Source organism: Dipodascopsis tothii (genome assembly GCF_038497935.1).
Source record: "Dipodascopsis tothii strain CBS 759.85 unplaced genomic scaffold V1510scaffold_30, whole genome shotgun sequence".
NCBI lineage: Eukaryota > Fungi > Ascomycota > Lipomycetes > Lipomycetales > Lipomycetaceae > Neoaidaea > Neoaidaea tothii.
Genome location: NW_027118014.1, coordinates 1 through 16,519, shown reverse-complemented (window position 1 = coordinate 16,519; position 16,519 = coordinate 1). Strand labels below are relative to the sequence as shown.

At 70.5% G+C, this 16,519-nt stretch overlaps 8 protein-coding genes and 1 non-coding gene across 9 annotated transcripts; 2 read left to right on the top strand and 7 right to left on the bottom strand.

Moving 5' to 3' along the window:
• Positions 1–283: 283 nt before the first annotated feature.
• Positions 284–1,280, bottom strand: V1510DRAFT_355839 (phosphatase 2C-like domain-containing protein; the record flags this gene model as incomplete). The annotated part of the gene is made up of 2 exons (XM_066930893.1): positions 284–1,213; positions 1,245–1,280. Coding segments are annotated over 2 exons (966 nt in total), but the record flags the coding sequence as incomplete, so codon positions are not given.
• Positions 1,281–2,345: 1,065 nt separating this feature from the next.
• Positions 2,346–4,484, bottom strand: V1510DRAFT_381875 (P-loop containing nucleoside triphosphate hydrolase protein). The gene is made up of 5 exons (XM_066931657.1): positions 4,359–4,484; positions 4,251–4,328; positions 2,861–4,219; positions 2,576–2,829; positions 2,346–2,545 (listed from the first exon to the last, which is right to left on the bottom strand). Exons 1-5 carry the CDS (start codon positions 4,474–4,476, stop codon positions 2,375–2,377), a joined length of 1,980 nt encoding a protein of 659 aa, XP_066787337.1. The 5' UTR covers positions 4,477–4,484; the 3' UTR covers positions 2,346–2,374.
• Positions 4,485–4,803: 319 nt separating this feature from the next.
• V1510DRAFT_421327 (phosphatase inhibitor-domain-containing protein) lies at positions 4,804–5,537 on the bottom strand. Its single transcript, XM_066934598.1, has 2 exons — positions 5,088–5,537; positions 4,804–5,057 (listed from the first exon to the last, which is right to left on the bottom strand). Exons 1-2 carry the CDS (start codon positions 5,326–5,328, stop codon positions 4,837–4,839), a joined length of 462 nt encoding a protein of 153 aa, XP_066787336.1. The 5' UTR covers positions 5,329–5,537; the 3' UTR covers positions 4,804–4,836.
• V1510DRAFT_431603 (tyrosine phosphatase family-domain-containing protein) lies at positions 5,469–6,378 on the top strand. The gene is made up of 2 exons (XM_066935440.1): positions 5,469–5,795; positions 5,827–6,378. Exons 1-2 carry the CDS (start codon positions 5,750–5,752, stop codon positions 6,333–6,335), a joined length of 555 nt encoding a protein of 184 aa, XP_066787335.1. The 5' UTR covers positions 5,469–5,749; the 3' UTR covers positions 6,336–6,378.
• V1510DRAFT_381870 (Anp1-domain-containing protein) lies at positions 6,311–7,501 on the bottom strand. Its single transcript, XM_066931656.1, has 3 exons — positions 6,770–7,501; positions 6,458–6,738; positions 6,311–6,426 (listed from the first exon to the last, which is right to left on the bottom strand). Exons 1-3 carry the CDS (start codon positions 7,413–7,415, stop codon positions 6,349–6,351), a joined length of 1,005 nt encoding a protein of 334 aa, XP_066787334.1. The 5' UTR covers positions 7,416–7,501; the 3' UTR covers positions 6,311–6,348.
• A 1,994-nt stretch (positions 7,502–9,495) lies between these two features.
• V1510DRAFT_421322 (kinase-like domain-containing protein) lies at positions 9,496–11,555 on the bottom strand. The gene has a single exon (XM_066934597.1). The coding sequence runs from the start codon at positions 11,057–11,059 to the stop codon at positions 9,761–9,763; it is 1,299 nt and encodes a 432-aa protein (XP_066787333.1). The 5' UTR covers positions 11,060–11,555; the 3' UTR covers positions 9,496–9,760.
• An 885-nt stretch (positions 11,556–12,440) lies between these two features.
• On the bottom strand, positions 12,441–12,514 carry V1510DRAFT_t213. The gene has a single exon. It is a non-coding gene; the product is annotated as a tRNA-Ala (tRNA).
• A 78-nt stretch (positions 12,515–12,592) lies between these two features.
• On the top strand, positions 12,593–14,655 carry V1510DRAFT_404507 (uncharacterized protein; the record flags this gene model as incomplete). The annotated part of the gene is made up of 3 exons (XM_066932255.1): positions 12,593–12,599; positions 13,945–14,623; positions 14,646–14,655. 3 exons carry the CDS (start codon positions 12,593–12,595, stop codon positions 14,653–14,655), a joined length of 696 nt encoding a protein of 231 aa, XP_066787332.1.
• Positions 14,656–14,761: 106 nt separating this feature from the next.
• Positions 14,762–15,966, bottom strand: V1510DRAFT_427008 (chorismate synthase; the record flags this gene model as incomplete). The annotated part of the gene is made up of 2 exons (XM_066935190.1): positions 14,762–15,909; positions 15,942–15,966. The coding sequence occupies 2 exons, from the start codon at positions 15,964–15,966 to the stop codon at positions 14,762–14,764; spliced, it is 1,173 nt and encodes a 390-aa protein (XP_066787331.1).
• Positions 15,967–16,519: the final 553 nt, after the last annotated feature.

Below are 16,519 nucleotides of genomic sequence, written 5' to 3'. Positions count from 1 at the left end.
CGTCCGCCGGCGCCGGCCGGCTGGCGTCGGAGACATCCTCCTCTTCCAGCTCGTCGAGCTCCTCGACCCGGGTAGACTTGTCGAGGCCCGAGTCGCTGTCGTCGTCTTCGATGTCGATGTCGGCGTAGTCCTGGCCGCTGACGATCTCGCCGTTGTCGCCGAGGTAGATCACGTTCTCGCCGTTGGCGGCCTGGACGCCCTGGACAGCGTTGAGCAGGAACTGCTCGGCCGCGGGGGTCATGCCGCCCGTCCGGCTGATCGAGGGCGGGCCGGTGATGATGGCGGCCTCGGGCGCGGCGACGGCGCCCTCGCCGTTGGCGACGCGCGTGGCGACCAGGTCGTACCACTCCTCCTTGGTCTTGCCGTCGAGGATGGCGACGATGGTCACGGTCATGTTGTCACAGCCGTACATGGTCACGTCCTGGCGCGGCGCCAGACACTTGTTCATCAGGTTCTCGCAGATCAGCTGGAGGTCCTGCTTGTCGGCGATGCCGCGGCGCACAAACTCGACGACCTCCTGCGACGAGTAGCAGTCCCAGATGCCGTCGCACGCGAGCACGACGAACTCGTCGTCGGGGCCGAACTCGTGCTCGATCACGTCCGGGAACGCCGTGACCATCTGCTCCTCTGGCCGCAGGTTCTGGCTCTTTTTGAAGTAGAAGTCGCCGATCGCGCGCGAGAGCGCCAGGCAGCCGTTCACGCGGCCGCCCGAGACCCACCCGCCGGCGGCCGTGATCCGCGCCTTCTCGCCCTCGTTGCGCGGCTTGTGGTCGTACGACAGCGGCTTGGCCAGGCCCTTGACGCCGAGCACCGTCCGCGAGTCGCCCGCGTTGGCGCAGAAGATCTTGGTCCGCGTCAGGATCGCCGTCGTGGCCGTGCAGCCCGACGGGTCGTCGCCGAACTCGGCGTCCTGCATGATCGCGCGGTCTGTGCTCAGGAAGCCGTCCTTGAGCGCCTGCTCGTAGTCGCCCTTGGCGTACGCCGCCTGGCGCGCCACAATGTTGTGCAGGTGGTCGCCCGCGTAGATCGCGGCCTTTTTGCCGCCGTGGCCGTCGTACACGCCAAAGAAGCACACCTTGTCGTCCGGCGGCTGGCGGCCGTCCTCGCGCTGGAGGTCCAGCACGGCGGCGTGCGCGTCCTCCATCGTGATGCGCCAGCCCTGCATGCTGGACGTTCCGAACACGACTATGTCATTCTCGCCGCTGTCCGAGACCTGCAATTAGCGCCGCCGCGCGGCCACGTACCTTGTCGACGACGGGGTCCGAAAGTAGTTGTCCCATCCTGGGGGCTGTGAGGGGCTCGTGCGGGCGAGCTGGGCGTGCGGCCGGAGGACGACGCGAAGGGGAGGGGCCGATGCGCCGGTGGGCTCAGTCGACGGAGTTATCCGGCGGCTGCGTCGGCGATCGCGGGATGACTGGACACTCGGGGGGGCTGCGGGCCTACGGGGCGCACACACTGTCGGTCACTGGCTGTTAGCAACGTCCGCAGCTGGCGGCTGGAGGCGGCGGGCGCCAGGTCTGGCCCGGGCCAGTTGCACACACGCGCCGGCAGCGCGGACGGCCGCGCGCGGACCACGCGCGCCGCGACGGCGGACGCAGCGGCTGCGGCGGCGCGACGGCGCTGGCCGGCAGGCGCCGGCCCGCGCCCGCCGCGTCGATGGCCGCTGATGGCCGCGATGGCCGCCGGCCCGTTGTGGCAGCCGCTGCCGCACCGCCGCGCGCGATCTGTCGTCCGCGCGGCCACCATCGTGCCGTCCGCATCGCTGGCCATCGGCCGGCCGACCACCGGCGGCGGCGGCGGCCGAATCGTGTCTGCCCGTGTGTGTGCAATTGCCGCCGTTGCTGACAAACCTGCCAGCCAGCCCTCCGATTCACTCACCCAAATAGCACTGCCGGTCCGCGGTTGCCGAGTCTGCACGTCTATACGTCGAAGCGGGCGGGATGACTGGAATCCGCTTGGATGAGATTGGATATCCGTTCAGGTCCTGATGGTGCTGGTTGAAAGGATGCGATACGAAAAGTGGTTTTGAAAAAGTGATCAGACCGAGCGGCAACTGGACCGCTGGTTGGTTAGTGGAGGAGTAGTGGCCTGACGACACACAGCGGCTGGGCGTAGTGGACACCAGTGGCAGGAGTGTGGCGCAGTGGTGATCTGGGGGGCAGCAGTGGTTGCGGCAGTGGATGCTACGTGGCGCGGCAGCGGGCGGCCGCCACTGCGGGGCCGCGGTGGCGGGTGGCGACACTGTGGCCGTGCGGTGCGTGCTGTGGCAGTGCCAGGGCGCGGTCGCGTGGCCGGGTCGCGTGGCGGTGCCGCCGCACGCCGCGCGGCGCGAGCCGCACCCGATGCGGCGTGATACTCTCGAGCCTTCATTACACTACGTCCGGCGCACCGTGTAGTAGCCCGGCGCGGCCTCGACGAGCCAGTCGCGCTCGACCTTGGTGATGTCCATCATGTACACCTTGTCGCCGGTCTGCACGAGCTCCGAGAAGATCACCCAGTCGGCCTTGCGGTTGAACATCATCGAGCTGGGGTGGACCCAGACGGTCTGCGTCAGCGCGCGCGCGCACGTACGTACCGATCCGTCGGCAACGAGCAGGAACGAGCCGTCCGGCTGCATGCGCGCCGCGTTCGAGAAGTGCGCCGCGGCCAGGCACTTGGCCACCGCCGTCGCCGTGGCCAGCGTCGACGACTGCCGCACGCCCATGCGGTCCATGTATCGCACGAGCTGGCGGCGCACGCTGGCCGCGCGCTCGAGCGCCTTGTAGTTGAGGTAGTGGTTGTGCGCCCACTTGGCCGACTGGTTGCCGCGGCCGACAAATGCCTGGTAGACTGCCGTCAGCGCGTCCGCGCACACACGTACCGTTGTAGAGCGTCAGGTGGTCGCCCTCGTCGACGGCGAACTTGAGGCGCTCGGCGTCGGCGTTCCGCCGGTCGTCGTGCGGCGTGTAGAACACGCTCTCGACCGAGACCATGGCCGCGATCGTCAGCATCTGGTCGAGGCAGCCGAAGTCGGGCGCGGCCAGCAGGCTCTTGGCGGTCTGCGCGTCCAGCGGCAGCTCGGCCATGCGCAGCCCGACCGGGTCCGTCAGCCGCGCGTAGTCGTCGAGCGCGCCGAGCATGTACAGCAGCTCGAGCGCCTTGATCACGAGCTCGGCCGGCGGCGAGCTCACAAAGTCGAAACGGGCCACGTTGTCGATGCCGAGCGCCTTGAGCTGCAGCACGACGCCGACCAGGTTCGATCGCTGGACCTCGGGCACGGTCGCGTCGGCCAGGCCGCCCATGGTCTCGCGCGTGTAGAGCCGGAAACACTTGCCGGGCTGCGTGCGGCCCGCGCGGCCCGCGCGCTGGGCCGCGGACGCCCGTGAGACGGGCACGACGGCCAGCGCCTCGAGCCCCGAGACCGGCTCGTACGTGCGCAGCTTGACCAGACCGCAGTCGACGACGAAGACGATGCCGTCGATCGTGACCGACGTCTCGGCGACATTGGTGGCCAGCACGACCTTGCGCGTGCCCTCCTCGGCTGGCTCAAAGACACGGGCCTGCTCGTCCGCTGGCAGGCCGGCATACAGCGGCAGGACGGCCACACGGTCCATGCCGGGCCGCAGCGTGGTTGCCCGGTCCGCGATCTCCTCGGCCATGCGGTTGATCTCGTCCATGCCGGTCAGGAACACGAGCACGTCGCCCGGGCCCTCGCGCGTGTGGATGTCAAACACGGTCTGCACGGCTGTCTCGAAGTAGTTCTCCACCGGCACCGACGTGTACTGCACGTCCACGGGGTGTGTGCGGCCCTCGATGCTGATGATTTTGGTGTCGCCGCCGAAAAAGTCGCGAAAGGCCTCGGCCTGCAGCGTGGCACTCGACACCACCACGCGCAGGTCTGGCCGCTTGCGCAGGATCCGCTTGAGCACGCCGAGCAAGATGTCGGTGTACAGGCTGCGCTCGTGTGCCTCGTCGATCATGATCACGCTGTACCGCGACAGCAGCGGGTCGACGAGGATCTCCCGGACGAGCATGCCGTCGGTCATGTACTTGATCCGCGTGCGGTCCGACGTCATGTCCTCGAACCGGATCGAGTAGCCAACGTCCTGGCCGAGGGCGCAGCCGATCTCGTTGGCGACGCGCGCGGCGACGGACGTGGCCGCCATTCGGCGCGGCTGCGTGCATGCCACGGCCAGGCCGTCCGTGGTCCATCCGGCCTCGTGCAGGTACTGGGGGAGTTCTGGGGTCAGCGCAGTCACGGGCGTACTTACGCGTGGTCTTGCCGGAGCCGGTGTGGCCGATGAGCACGACCACGGGCGTGGTCTCGATCAGGTACAGGATTTCGCGGCCTAGGTCAGCACGCTCGGGGAGCGACTTACGATGCCGGAAGATCGGGAGACTCTCGCGCTGCCGGGCCATCGACAGCGTCTGTATCCGGGCGCCGAGACTGGCCGTGACGGCGGCGGAGAGGACGCCGGCGTCGCTGTCGTCTGCCATGGTGTCGGTGCCGGTGGTGTGGGAGGTGTTCGGGAGATGAAGACGCGAGCCGCACAGCGTGCGGCGCACCAGCCGCGAGCCGCACAGAGTGCGGCGCTTGCGAGCCGCGCGACCTGCGGCGCGTCAGCCGCATAGCGTGCGGCGCGCATGACAGCCGCGCGGCGATCCTCGCCCTACGCGAGCCGCACAGCCGCACGGGATCTGCGCGCCGCACGAGCCGCACCGCCGCACAGCGGTCTACGCGCCGCCGCCGTCTACGCTGTGGCACCGCGGCGCACCGGCCGTATCTGCCGCGGCCGCCCGCTGCAGCCACCCGCCGCGCCGCGTCTGTTCTCCAAAACCATGTATTTACACCTGGTGCTACTCTTGCCGCTCCGGCTCCTTCTTGTGTGGCTGTCGCTCGTAGGCGTTCCTCCGTGGCCGCTTGCCGTGCGAGTGCTGGCCGTGCGAGTGCTGGCCGTGCGAGTGGCTGTGCGCGCAGTTCTCGTCGCCCGGATCAGCGTCGCTCTCCGATCCGCTCGACGACTCGCTCTCAGAGGAGCTCTCGCCAAACTCGCGCTGCGGGTGGAAAATGCAGCAAACTGCGTCAGCTCGCCCAGCCGGCCACTTACTCTTGGACTTCTTCTTGCCCATGTGCTCGTTGTCGACCACGTCCTGGGTCCACGTCACGCGGCGGTCGTTCACGGGGCCGCCGCGCAGGTGCAGCGTGCCCGCCACCGTCGGCGGACCAGAGCTCGTCGCCGGCGACTCGCGGTCCGCGGAGGCGGCCGAGCTCGCGCTCGACGTGGCCTCGATCACGACTGACGCTCCGACACCCTCGGCCTGGCGCTGGCGCGGCCGGACCTGCTGCATAGTTTCTGCGCCGTTCTGCGTGGAGTGTTTCAACAGATCGGCTGCGATTCGGGCAGGGAGCGGCGTGGACAGGCAGGAACAGCCGAGCGGCGCGACATATGCGTTGCAAATGTCGCGCAATTTCGAGATTTGCCGCCGCAACTACCGCGCCGCGCCGCGCTTGGGCCGACCACTTCGCCGCCGGGAATTTCGACAGCAACTCGCACACGAGCACCTCGCACGAGTCGGCCGCGACCGCACAGGACCGGCGCACAGACGCCAGACCGCACAGCATTTACGCACGTCGGCCCGCCGACCGTCGAGCGTGACCGGCCGCAGCCAGCGCACCGCACGGGGATCCCCCGCCGCCACAAGCTCTCGCCGCCGGGTCGCCGCCGAGGCCGTCGCCCAGCAAGTCCCCGCTGCCGGGGCCGCCGCCAGGATGCTGGCGCCGCCCGAGATGTTTGGCATCGTCGAGGACAAGATCTGTAAGTGGTCCGGCGGGCGCAGCTAACGCAGATCGCTGCAGCGAGGTCGACGCCCTCAACTTTCCGTTCCTGCAGACGCTCTCGCTGCGTACGATTCTCTCGATCAGCCAGGAGCGGCCATCGGCGTCCGTCGAGGCCTTCGCCAAGGAGAACGCCATCGACATCGTCCACAAGCAGCTGCCGTCGTGGCGACTGTCGGACGAAGCCTGGAAGCTGCTGCCGGACGACGTCGTCCAGGACTGCCTCGAGTACGTGCTCGACACCCAGCACCACCCGCTGCTGATCATCGACATGTCGTGCACGTTCATCGGCGTGCTGCGCAAGGTGCAGCACTGGAACCTGTCGTCCATCATCAACGAGTACCGCGAGATGTCGTTCGACCGGCTGCAGTACCTCTACGAGCTCTACCTCGAGCTTGTGGACCCAACCAAGTTCCGGCTGCCGGCGGTCGGCAAGGCCGACGATGCCTCCAGCCGGCTGCCGGACTGGTACGTCGAGCAGGAGCTCATGTGGGCCGAGGACGTCCGCGCACAGCGGTGATGTATTGAATGCACTACGCGCCAGGCGTGTTCACATGCCACACAATGTAGTTGGGCAGCCCGACGACCGTGAAGTTGGCGTCGTTGGCCATCTGCGGTCAGCGCGGCCGCGCACGTACGTACCTTGCCGAAGCCCTCGCTCTCGAGCAGGTGCTTGAACGGGTAGACGGGGAAGTTGATGCCGGCGCGGTGGACGTCGGCGCGCACGAGCAGGCTGGCGCCGCCGACGCCGGTCAGCGCGACCTCCTCGTGCACATCTGCCGGCACGGCCGGGTCCGCCGGCGCGAGCAGCCGGTAGTGCGTCTGGTAGTCGTCGAAGTAGGCCTCGAAGACGACGTCGGACTCGCCCAGAGCCGCGCCCCGCGCCCGGCTCTCGGGCGTCTCGGTCCACGAATTGAAGTCGACTGCGGTCAGCGCGACCACGGCGACACTCACATCTCGACGGCTCGAGGCGGCCAGCGCGCTCGGCGTGGAACCAGACGTTGGGCACGACCACGTCCTTGCCGTGGCTGATCAGGTCCTCGACGATCGTCGGCGGGTGCTCGACCAGATCGACGTCCTTCCAGTATACGTACGCGTGGTCCGGCCGCAGCGCCGTGTTTACCAAGTAGTTGCGGGCCTTGGCCATCACCGTCCGGCGGTCTTTCTGGACACCGAGGGCGTGGCGGCTCGTGACGTCCGTCGGCAGCGTGTAGTTAAAGTCCTTGTGGACGACCATGACGTTGCGGAAACGCGACGCGGCCGGCGACTCGTGGCTGTAGCGCTCGTGGTGCTGCAGCAGCTTGATCTGGTCGCCGAGAACGTCGTAGGTCTTGTCGCGCGTGTCCGAGACCAGGAACGCGACGTCGATGAGATGGTGCGGATACGTGAGTTTCTCGAGCAGCTCAAAGTAGCGCGGCAGATAGCCGGCGGCGTCGCGGACGGGCGTCAGGATCAGCACACGGTCGGTGGTCTCGGGCGCGCCGGGGACGACGACGTGTGGGCCGGGCCCGGGGTCGGTCGGTGAGCGAAAGTCTTGGACAAAGTCGTGGAGGTCATCGATGCTGCGGCGCGCAAGCGCCTGCGCTGGCGAGCCGTGCATGTTGAGATCCACGAACTCGATTGCCGTGTTGATGAAGGCCTCGGGATAGACGTCAAAGTAGCCCGTCGGGCCGGTCCGGCCGGCGCCGACGCAGTCCTCGGCGCGGGCGCGCAGCCCGCCGAGCCTGCTCGAGCTTGCTGGCGCGTCCGCGCTGTGGAACAGGGCCACCAGGGCCAGCAGGACGGTACCACCGACGACCAAGTGGATCGCGCGCTTGGGCAGCCTGCGGACGGCGTCCTGCGCCTGTCGACAGAGCTGCCCGATCCGGATCTGTTCGCTCGCTAACGACGGCGGCAGCAGCGTGCGGCGGCCGAAGCGGCGCGCAAAGTGGCGGCTCGGCAGGAACGGGTCGTCGGCGGCGGACCGTGGCCGGTAGGAGGCTGTGGGCCGCGGCGAGTAGGGCGAGGCCGGCTCGGGCAGCGGCACGAGCCGCACGCGTTCCGAGCCGGTCGCGACCGTGAGCTTGGGCAGCAGCCGCCCGGGCGACCGTTCGGGCGATCGCTCGGGCGACCGCGGCGGCGTCAGCGGGGGCGTCTGTGGCAGTACCAGTGGCAGCACCGGCAGATCGGCCAACCCGCTGGTCACGACGATGGGCCGGGGCGCGCGCCCGAGTCCGGGGTCTGACATCACGTGATCGATAAGATAAGATCCGATCTGATACGCCGCACACGATGGCGCAATTGCGGTGGCAGGTCGCTGCCGGAAACAAGGCGGCCGCGGCCGTTAAATGGCCGCCGGCGGCGGCCCCGGCGCGGGCCGGCCGCGGGCGCGCGGCCGGCGGCCGTCGGGCGTGGTTTTCAACCTGACCGGTTAGGTTCCCGACAGCCGGCCAAGGCTGGCGGACCCCGTGCGCGGGTCGGCGGCGCGGGTCGGCGGCGCGGGTGGGACGCGCTGCGGGTCGGGGCGCGCCGCAGCGGCCGCGGCGATCCACGGCCGGCGCAGGGACGCGTGGCGCTGTGGCGCTGTGGCGCACGCAGCGCGCGTTCAGCCGCGACGCGCGCGGCCGGCCGTCCCCCGGCGCCCCTCGGCCCATCGGATAGCCGGTGCGGGACGCCCGCAGCCGCGACCAGCGTGCTGGCGCTGCGACGGCAGCAGCCGCTGCGTGTTACCCGCGGCCGTGTGGCGCGCCACGCGCCACGCCGCCGGCGCCGGCGCCCGCGCCACTGCGCCCCAGGCGTGCCGCGCGCACCATCGGCGCACCTCCGGCGCACGCCCGGCGCGCTACCGGCCCTGGCGACCGCTGCGCCGCAGTGTCCGCAGACCCACGGGCGCCCCACGGGCCCGCCCGCGCTGGCGCAAGTGTAGTGCCTCTGCCAGCGCCCGGCCGCCGCGTCCAACGCACAGCCGCAGGGGCGGCTGTCGGCGCCACCACGTGCACTGGCCGGCGCGGGTGTCCCTTCGCCGCCAGCAGACGCATTGCGCGCCGCGCAGCCCCAGGACCCGCGCGCCCTGATAAGCAGCCGTCACAGTCGCACCAAGGACGCAGCGGCAGCAGCCGATATTTAGCCGCGCTTGGCCAGGTGCGGCAAATGGCAAACCTAAAAAGTGTCTACCGCACCGTACTCGCTCGCGCGGTCCTTGCTCTTTTGGGCCATTGTTGACATGGCGTGCGCGACTGTTTAATTTAACCTGCTACGTGTTCAGACTAATGGCTCCGCGGACGGAAGTCACGGCAGCGACGCGGCGTGATGCAGGCTACTGTGGGTATATGCGGAGTTCTGCGCACTCATGCACGCCGCGCTAGTGCGCCCAAGCGGTGGCGCAACGATCTGCCGTGGCAGATGCGCCGGCTAATACGCGCAGCAGACGCAGGAGATGAAACCCTAAGCAGCATCCCGGATAGGGATAAAAAATTTTCCGGGACAGCGGGTCTGGCAGGCGTACGGGATGCCGTGACGAGACGCGACCGCGTGGGTCCGCCCGGACGGGCGCAAAGCTGGCACCGTCTGTGGACGCGCACGGCGGCGGCAGCGCCAGCCGTGGTCATGCCCGTGGCAGCGGCCGGGCGCGTGCTAGCTCGGCCAGGTCTGACGTAGGGCCGCGCCCGCTAGGCTGCATGGCGGCGGGCATGACCGCGGTGGCGGCGCGCCGACCAGCGTGGCCACAGCGTGGCCGCCGGCAGACTGGCGTCGGTTGGGTAGCAGTGTGAGCTTCAATAGATTCAAAAAACCGTGCCGACAGGCAGCGCGTGGCCGCGGCCGCGTCAAAACTTTTCAGACGTGTACAGGCCGGCCAGACGGCATAATATAATACATCCTGTCGTATAACAAAATGGAGCCGACAGCGCGCCGGCATCGGCGGGCCGGCGCAGGGAGCAAGGGTGGGCGCGAGAAAGTATATGGCCTCTAGGGCTCGGGGGCGATAGCGGTGGCGGTGGCCGGGGCGCTGCGCAACCATGGGTGCGCGCGCACGTCGGCGATGGCGGGGCGGGCGTCGGGGTCCTTGGCCAGCAAGCTGGCAAGCAGGTCGCGGCAGGCGTCGGAGATAGCCGGCTCGGCCGGGTACACGACCTCCTCGGTCGCGATGACTTGGAAGAGCTCGAACTCGTTCTCGGCCATGAACGGGCAACAGCCGTAGAGCAGGCAGTATAGTGTCACGCCGAGGGCCCAGATGTCGATCTTGTTGGTGATCACCGGCCGCGGTTTGTCGATGTCGTTCCAGCACAGCTCGGGCGCGAAAAACGCGGGCGTGCCGGCGGTCTTGGCCAGCTCAAAGTCGTCGTCCTCGCCGGCGAGGCCGGCGAGGTAGCTCACGCCAAAGTCGGAGAGCTTGACGGCGCCGTTGGCGGCCACGAGCAGGTTCGCCGGCTTGAGGTCGCGGTGGATGATGCCCTGGCGGTGCAGGTAGTCGACACCGCAGACCACGTCCGAGAAGACCTCGCGGGCGCGGGCGACGGACATGGCTGGCCCGCCGCCGTCGCACTGCCAGCGGATCTCGCCGCGTTCGGCGTACTCGAGCACGAGAAAGATCTTCTTGCGGCTCGAGTCGTCGAGCACCTCGCGCAGACGGACAATGTGAGGGTGGTCGCAGCGCTTGAGAATCGCGATCTCGCGCCGGACGTTGTCCTCCTGAGTCGAGCCGCGGCGAGCCGGGCGGCCCAGCCGCGGACGCTCGGTGCGGGCCATGATCTTGATCGCGACGAGATCGCCGCAGGTGAGGTCGCGCGCGAGCTTGACCTTCCCATGCTGGCCGCGGCCGAGCTCGCGCAGGATCTCGTATGCGTTGATGGTTTTGTGCCCCGAGACAGGGTCGTAGTCGGTGCTGACGTGGTGGGTTTCGCGAACGGATCGCGGGCAGAGTGACTCGCACGACGACGCGGCCGAGCTCGAGCTCGAGCCGGGCAGGAGTGGCAGGAAGGCCGGGTGCTCCTCGTCGTCGAGCGAGTCGTCGTCGGCGCCGTCGTGGAGATCAAAGTTGACCCGCCGCCGGCCAGAGTCGACCGACAGCGCCGCCAGCGACGCCGTCACGCCCTTGATCGGGCTGGCCGGGCTGGTCGCGCACGCCGACGAGGCCGACGACGTCTTGGAGAACGCCGACGAGGCCGACGACGACGACGCCGGCGACGTCACCGCCCGCTCGTTCTCGCGCCCCGCGCTCTCTGCCCCGCGCTCGCGGAAGACCCGCAGCATGGGCAGGAACCTCATCCCGCCCTGCGCGCTTGAGCGCGCCGTCCCCGGGCCGCGCGCCTCTCCTGTGTGTCCGCCCTCGTCGCCCTGTGCCTGCGGCCCGCCCCGCCCACGGGAGGGCTCGTTATCCGTGACTGTGCGCGCCGCTTCTGCTGCGGCGCTGGGTCGTGTGAGGTGTGCGCCTGGTCGTCGTCTGGCGCTGTCTGCGGCTCTGTGCCGCTGCTGGATGGTCGCTGCAGAGGTCTGAAGAAGGGAAGATATAAGAAGGAAGTCGGGCAGTGCGATTAGAGTTTGGCGTTGACCTGCAGGGAACACAAGATACCAACCCTACGGTATGGAATAAGCCGCGCGCACGTTGGGACGGCGCCGGGCCGCATCAACGCTAGACATTACCCGTCTGTGACCGGCCTTGTCTGCAGGTCACAGGGTACGGGTTTTGTGCGGCGGTGGCGCGTCTATTCACACGCACCTCTTATCGTCTCGCGTGCCCTTGCCTATCGCCGATAAGCCTGGGCCACCGTGTGCGCTGGCTCCGAGTCATCGCGGCCGGGGCACGCGAACGTAGATCGCTGCCTGGCCGCGTTCGTTCGGGGCCCGCCAGTGCCGGGCGACCCGGCCGCGCCGGCCACGCGACGCGCGCCGCCACTGCCGCCACCGCGGCGCGCGCGGCTCGCAGACGCTTGCGTTGGCGACCCCGTCACTGGCGTCGCTTGCAGTTCCGCAAATGACTGCGGGGCTGTCAGTCGATCGCCGCCCGAGACCTGACTCTGCGGGGTCTAGCAGTCTAGCGCAGTGGCCCCCTCGTCTCGAACCGGGACGGCTGCTCGGCCCGACGCCATTCACCGCCGGCCTGCCGACCTGCCGGCCGGCGCGTGGCAGGCGTGCCCCGCGAGGGCGACACGCGGCGTAACGGTAGCACGTGCAGACAAGGCAAACAATGGCGGCCGGAGGAGAACGGTGACGTCAGACAACGACTCCGGTAACAAGTGACGAGTTACGGGTTGCGCCGCGTATCCTGCTAGACACAGACATGCTGCACAGAAGCGAGCCGGCCCGTGCCTGCCGCGGTGCGGCTGCCCAGCCGCGCTGACGTCTTGGCTGCCAGACTCCTGCGACGGCTGGCCGGCCGGACGTGAGGCCGAATAGGAGTCGACTCGAACGCCGAACTACCAGCCGCAGCGACCGCCCAGCCGGGGCTAGTGACGCGCACAAGAGGGGATGCGGCGATCCGGCCTGCGTAGAGACAGGAGCTCGGCAAGACTGCGGCGCGCTGCGCGCCGGCGGGGCGCCGTAGGCCGCCGGAGCGTGCCCGAGGCGCCACCGGCGCCCGCCTCGCACCGCATGCTGTGCCCATGCCAACAGCGGCCGACGCGGGGGGGGCATCGCGCAAAAAAAAAATTGGACGACGCCGGAATCGAACCGGAGACCTCTCCCATGCTAAGGGAATGTGATAACCAACTACACCAGACGCCCGTAATTGTTAATTAGTGTGCTTAAGCGCGCCATGTCGCGCCTGTCAGCCCCGACGCGCCTCGACGCCCCTGCAGTGGCATGCAGCGTGCGTTGGCGAGCCCACGGCCAAGCACGTCCTGGCCGCCCGGCAGCACATATCGGCACACGACCGCCCGCACGACCCAGCCCGGCCGTCCGACGTCCGGAGACCCACGCATGATGTCAGCCGGACGTCGCATCCGCCCGCCAAGCCGATCAGCAGTCCAGCCGCCCCGCGCCCGGCCCGGGCCAAGGCGGCCTGTGGCGGTGGCGTTGCCGCAGCAACCGGCACGTTCCGGCAGGCGCGCCGTTGCCGTGGCAACCATTGTTTACGCCGCCCGCAGGAGGCCCCGCTAGACGCGCTCGGAAAGGATCCGGCGGCCCGCCAGCCCGGCTGCTCGCCGGCACGCGCCCGCAGAGGCTAGCGTGCAAGCGTGCGGCGGCCAGCGCGATCGCGATGGCCGCGCTGCTCGCTGCCAGATCTCCTCAGACGATGGCACGGCGCAAGAGGCCGCGAACAGCCAGGCCCCAACACAACACGACACTGGCACGAACAGACAGAGCATTGCGTCGGCCGCGGCCGGAGACACGTGCGCGTCTGGTAGGCTCGCTGCCGCCGCTGGCGAAGCCGTGGCCGCCGGCGCTGCCGCCGAAGGCGCCGGACGCCGGGGCGGCCCCGGACCGACCCCAGATCGGTCCGCGGACGGCCTTGAGCGCCACTCCGGACGCGCAATGGTCGCCGCCGCCGGCCTGCCGACGTCTCTGGCCGTCGGCGTCTGCTCTGCGCTCGTTGGACGCGTGCGCACCGGTCCTGGGCGCCCGTCGGCGCGTGTTCCGGCAGCTCCGGGCCGGCGCTGGCGGCCCCGCGGCCCCCGCGGACCCTGCCGACGGCCGCCCGGCGGCCACCGGGCCCCCCTGGACCGCCGCAGTCGTCCGGCGTCGCGCGTGCTGCGGCGGCGGCCGCCTGGCCGCCGGCTCCCCCGCCGGCGCCGCGCGCACGGACGCGCGTGCGGCGCGCGCCGCACCAAGTGCGGCGTGCGGCGCGTCTCTGGCCAGCCGCAGTCGGCCAGTCCGGCCGGCCGCAGGCGGCCAGGCCGCCGGCCCTCCCCCCAGCGTCCGCGGCGATCGCGGCGGCCGCCACGGGGCCGGGGCCAGCGTGCACGCCGCACGGGGCGCAACAGGGGACGCCGCAGGACGGGCGATCCGTGCCGCCGGCGTCCTCCTGGCTATCATCAACACCACCACGGGCTCGATCGTGCCGGCAACCTCGACGACGTGGCAGACGTCGGATCGATTGGCATTACACGACGCCGGCACAGCAGCCGGCACACGACAGGGCTTGCGTGCGCGGTCCGGCGCGGCCGCTACGTCCGCCCGGCTGTCGGCGGGAACGGTAGCCGCGCTCACGGCAGGGTGCACGATCGGCACGCTTGTGCTGGTCGCGGCGATCTTTGCGCTGGCGCGGCGGCGACGGGAGGCCGGCGGACAGGCCGGCGGCGGCGAGTACGCGGCGGCGCGGGCGGCGGCGGGCGCGGACAGCTGGGACGGGTCGGCCGAGGCGGACGAGGCCGAGCCGGCGGGCTCGGTCGATAGGGAGCTGGCCGGGCTGGCGCCGGCGGCGGAGAGCGGGCGGCGCGGGCGGGCCGGGCTGCTGGAGCGGCTGCTGGGGGCGCGCGGCGTGCGGGCGTACCGGTCGCTGGTGCGGCCCGAGCCGGTGAGCGCGCTGGCGCGGGCGAGCCTGGTCGTGCGGGCGCTGCCGTTCACGCGGCGGCGCGAGCCCGCGCTGACGGGGGACGGGCGGCGCGGCAAGCGGCGGGTGGAGGTCGAGGCCAAGGCCGCGCTGGACCTGCACCGGCTCGAGGACGAGACCGAGGACTACTACGGCGCGTACGGGCTCAACAACAAGACGGCGCTGGGCCGATCCGCGAGCACGTACAGCGAGAAGGTGTACCGGGACCTCTTTGCGCAGATCGACACGGCCGGCGGCGGCAGCCGGCTGATGCCGCCCGGCACGCGGCGGGCGAGCGTGGCGTACGCGGCCGAGGCCGGGCGGTCGGTGGAGGACCTACAGGTGCAGGCCGTCGCCGGCGCGTTCGGCGGGCGGCGCGGGGAGCTGCGGGTGACGAACCCGGACCCGCCGGCGAGCGCCGGGTCGGGCGGGCCGCGCGGCGGGCTCGCCCGGCGGGTGAGCTCGCTGCCGCGGGCGCTGGGGGACACGTGAACAATACATTACTTGGTCGACGCGGTGAGGACGGCGGCGCCGGCGCCGGTCGGGGCCGGCAGGCGCGCGCGCGCGGCGTCGCGCGCGTTCTGGAGCAGGACGGCGTCCATCAGGACCAGCGCGGCCATGGCCTCGACGATCGGCACCGCGCGCGGGACGACGTTGGGGTCGTGGCGGCCCTTGGCGGCCAGCACGCCGTCGGCGCCGCCGTACTGCGCGGTCTGCTGCTGCTGCGAGATCGTCGCCGGCGGCTTGAACGCGACCGAGAAGTAGATGTGCTCGCCGTTGGTGATGCCGCCCTGGATGCCGCCCGAGTTGTTGGTGCGCGTGCGCAGCCGGCCGTCCGCGCCCGCGTAGAACGGGTCGTTGTGCTTCGAGCCGGCCACGGCCGTGCCCGCGAAGCCCGAGCCGACCTCGAAGCCCTTGGTGGCCGGGATCGAGAGCATGGCGTGCGCGAGCTCGGCCTCGATCTTGTCGAAGCACGGCTCGCCCAGGCCCACCGGCACGTTGCGGATCACGCACGTCACGACGCCGCCGATCGAGTCGCTCGCGGCCTTGTACTGCTCGACCAGCGCCGTCATCTCGCCCGCCACCGCCGCCACCGGGCACCGCACCGGGCCCGACGCGTCCACGCTCTCGCGCGTCACCGTCTCCAGCAGCTCGAGGAAGCCGGCCGACGTGGGCTCGCGGTCGATCGTCACCGGGCCCACGCCCGACACGAACGCCACGATCTCGACCCCGTACGCCTCGCGCAGGTACTTCTCGGCAATCGCGCCGCCCGCAACGCGCCCAATCGTCTCGCGCGCCGACGACCGCCCGCCGCCCGACGACGCCTTGACCCCGTACTTGGCCAGGTACGTGTAGTCCGCGTGCGACGGCCGGGGGTACAGGTCCATGTCCGAGTAGTCGTGCGGCCGCTGGTCCTCGTTGAGCACCACCATCCCGATCGGCGTGCCGAGCGTCACCCCGAACTCGGTCCCGCTCTGGATCTTGACCGCGTCCTTCTCGTTGCGCGGCGTCGTCAGCTTGCTCTGGCCGGGCCGCCGGCGCGACAGCTGCGTCTGCACGTCCGCCTCCTCGAGCATCATCCCCGGCGGGCACCCGTCCACGATGCACCCCACCGACCGGCAGTGCGACTCGCCGTATGTGGTCACGCCTGCTGTCAGCTCGCCCGGGCCGCGCACTCACGAAAGATCTTGCCAAACGTCGACATCTTGCTTTGGTTGTGGGCGAAAACTTTTCGCGGCGACGCCTTTGTACCTCGACCGCACGTGACGTGACTCATAGTCACGTGAGCTCTCTCACAAAGACGGCTTTCCCGACCCGTGGCCCTGGCGCCGGCGGTCGCCGCTGGGCTATATGGCGGCGGCCGAGCCTCCGGCGGCGACTCCGTCGAGGGTGGCTGCCCTTCGGGCAGTGCCCTTCGGGCAGAGCGTAACGGCGCATGCTGGCACCTGCCCGAAGGGCAGCCACCCTCGACGGAGTCGCCGCCGGAGGCTCGCCTGGCCATGTAGCCGCAATATAGCCGCAGCGCGCGAGCCTCCGGCGGCGACTCCGTCGAGGGTAGCTGCCCTTCGGGCAGAGTGTAACGGCGCATGCTGGCGCCTGCCCGAAGGGCAGCCACTCCCGACGGAGTCGCCGCCGGAGGCTGGCACTAGCCATGTAGCCGCCATATAGCCGCGACGGGCGAGCCTCCGGCGGGGGGGCCCGCCGGGGGGGGGGGGCCGCGGGGGCGGGCCCCCCCGCGCCCCGGGAACCAGACCCCC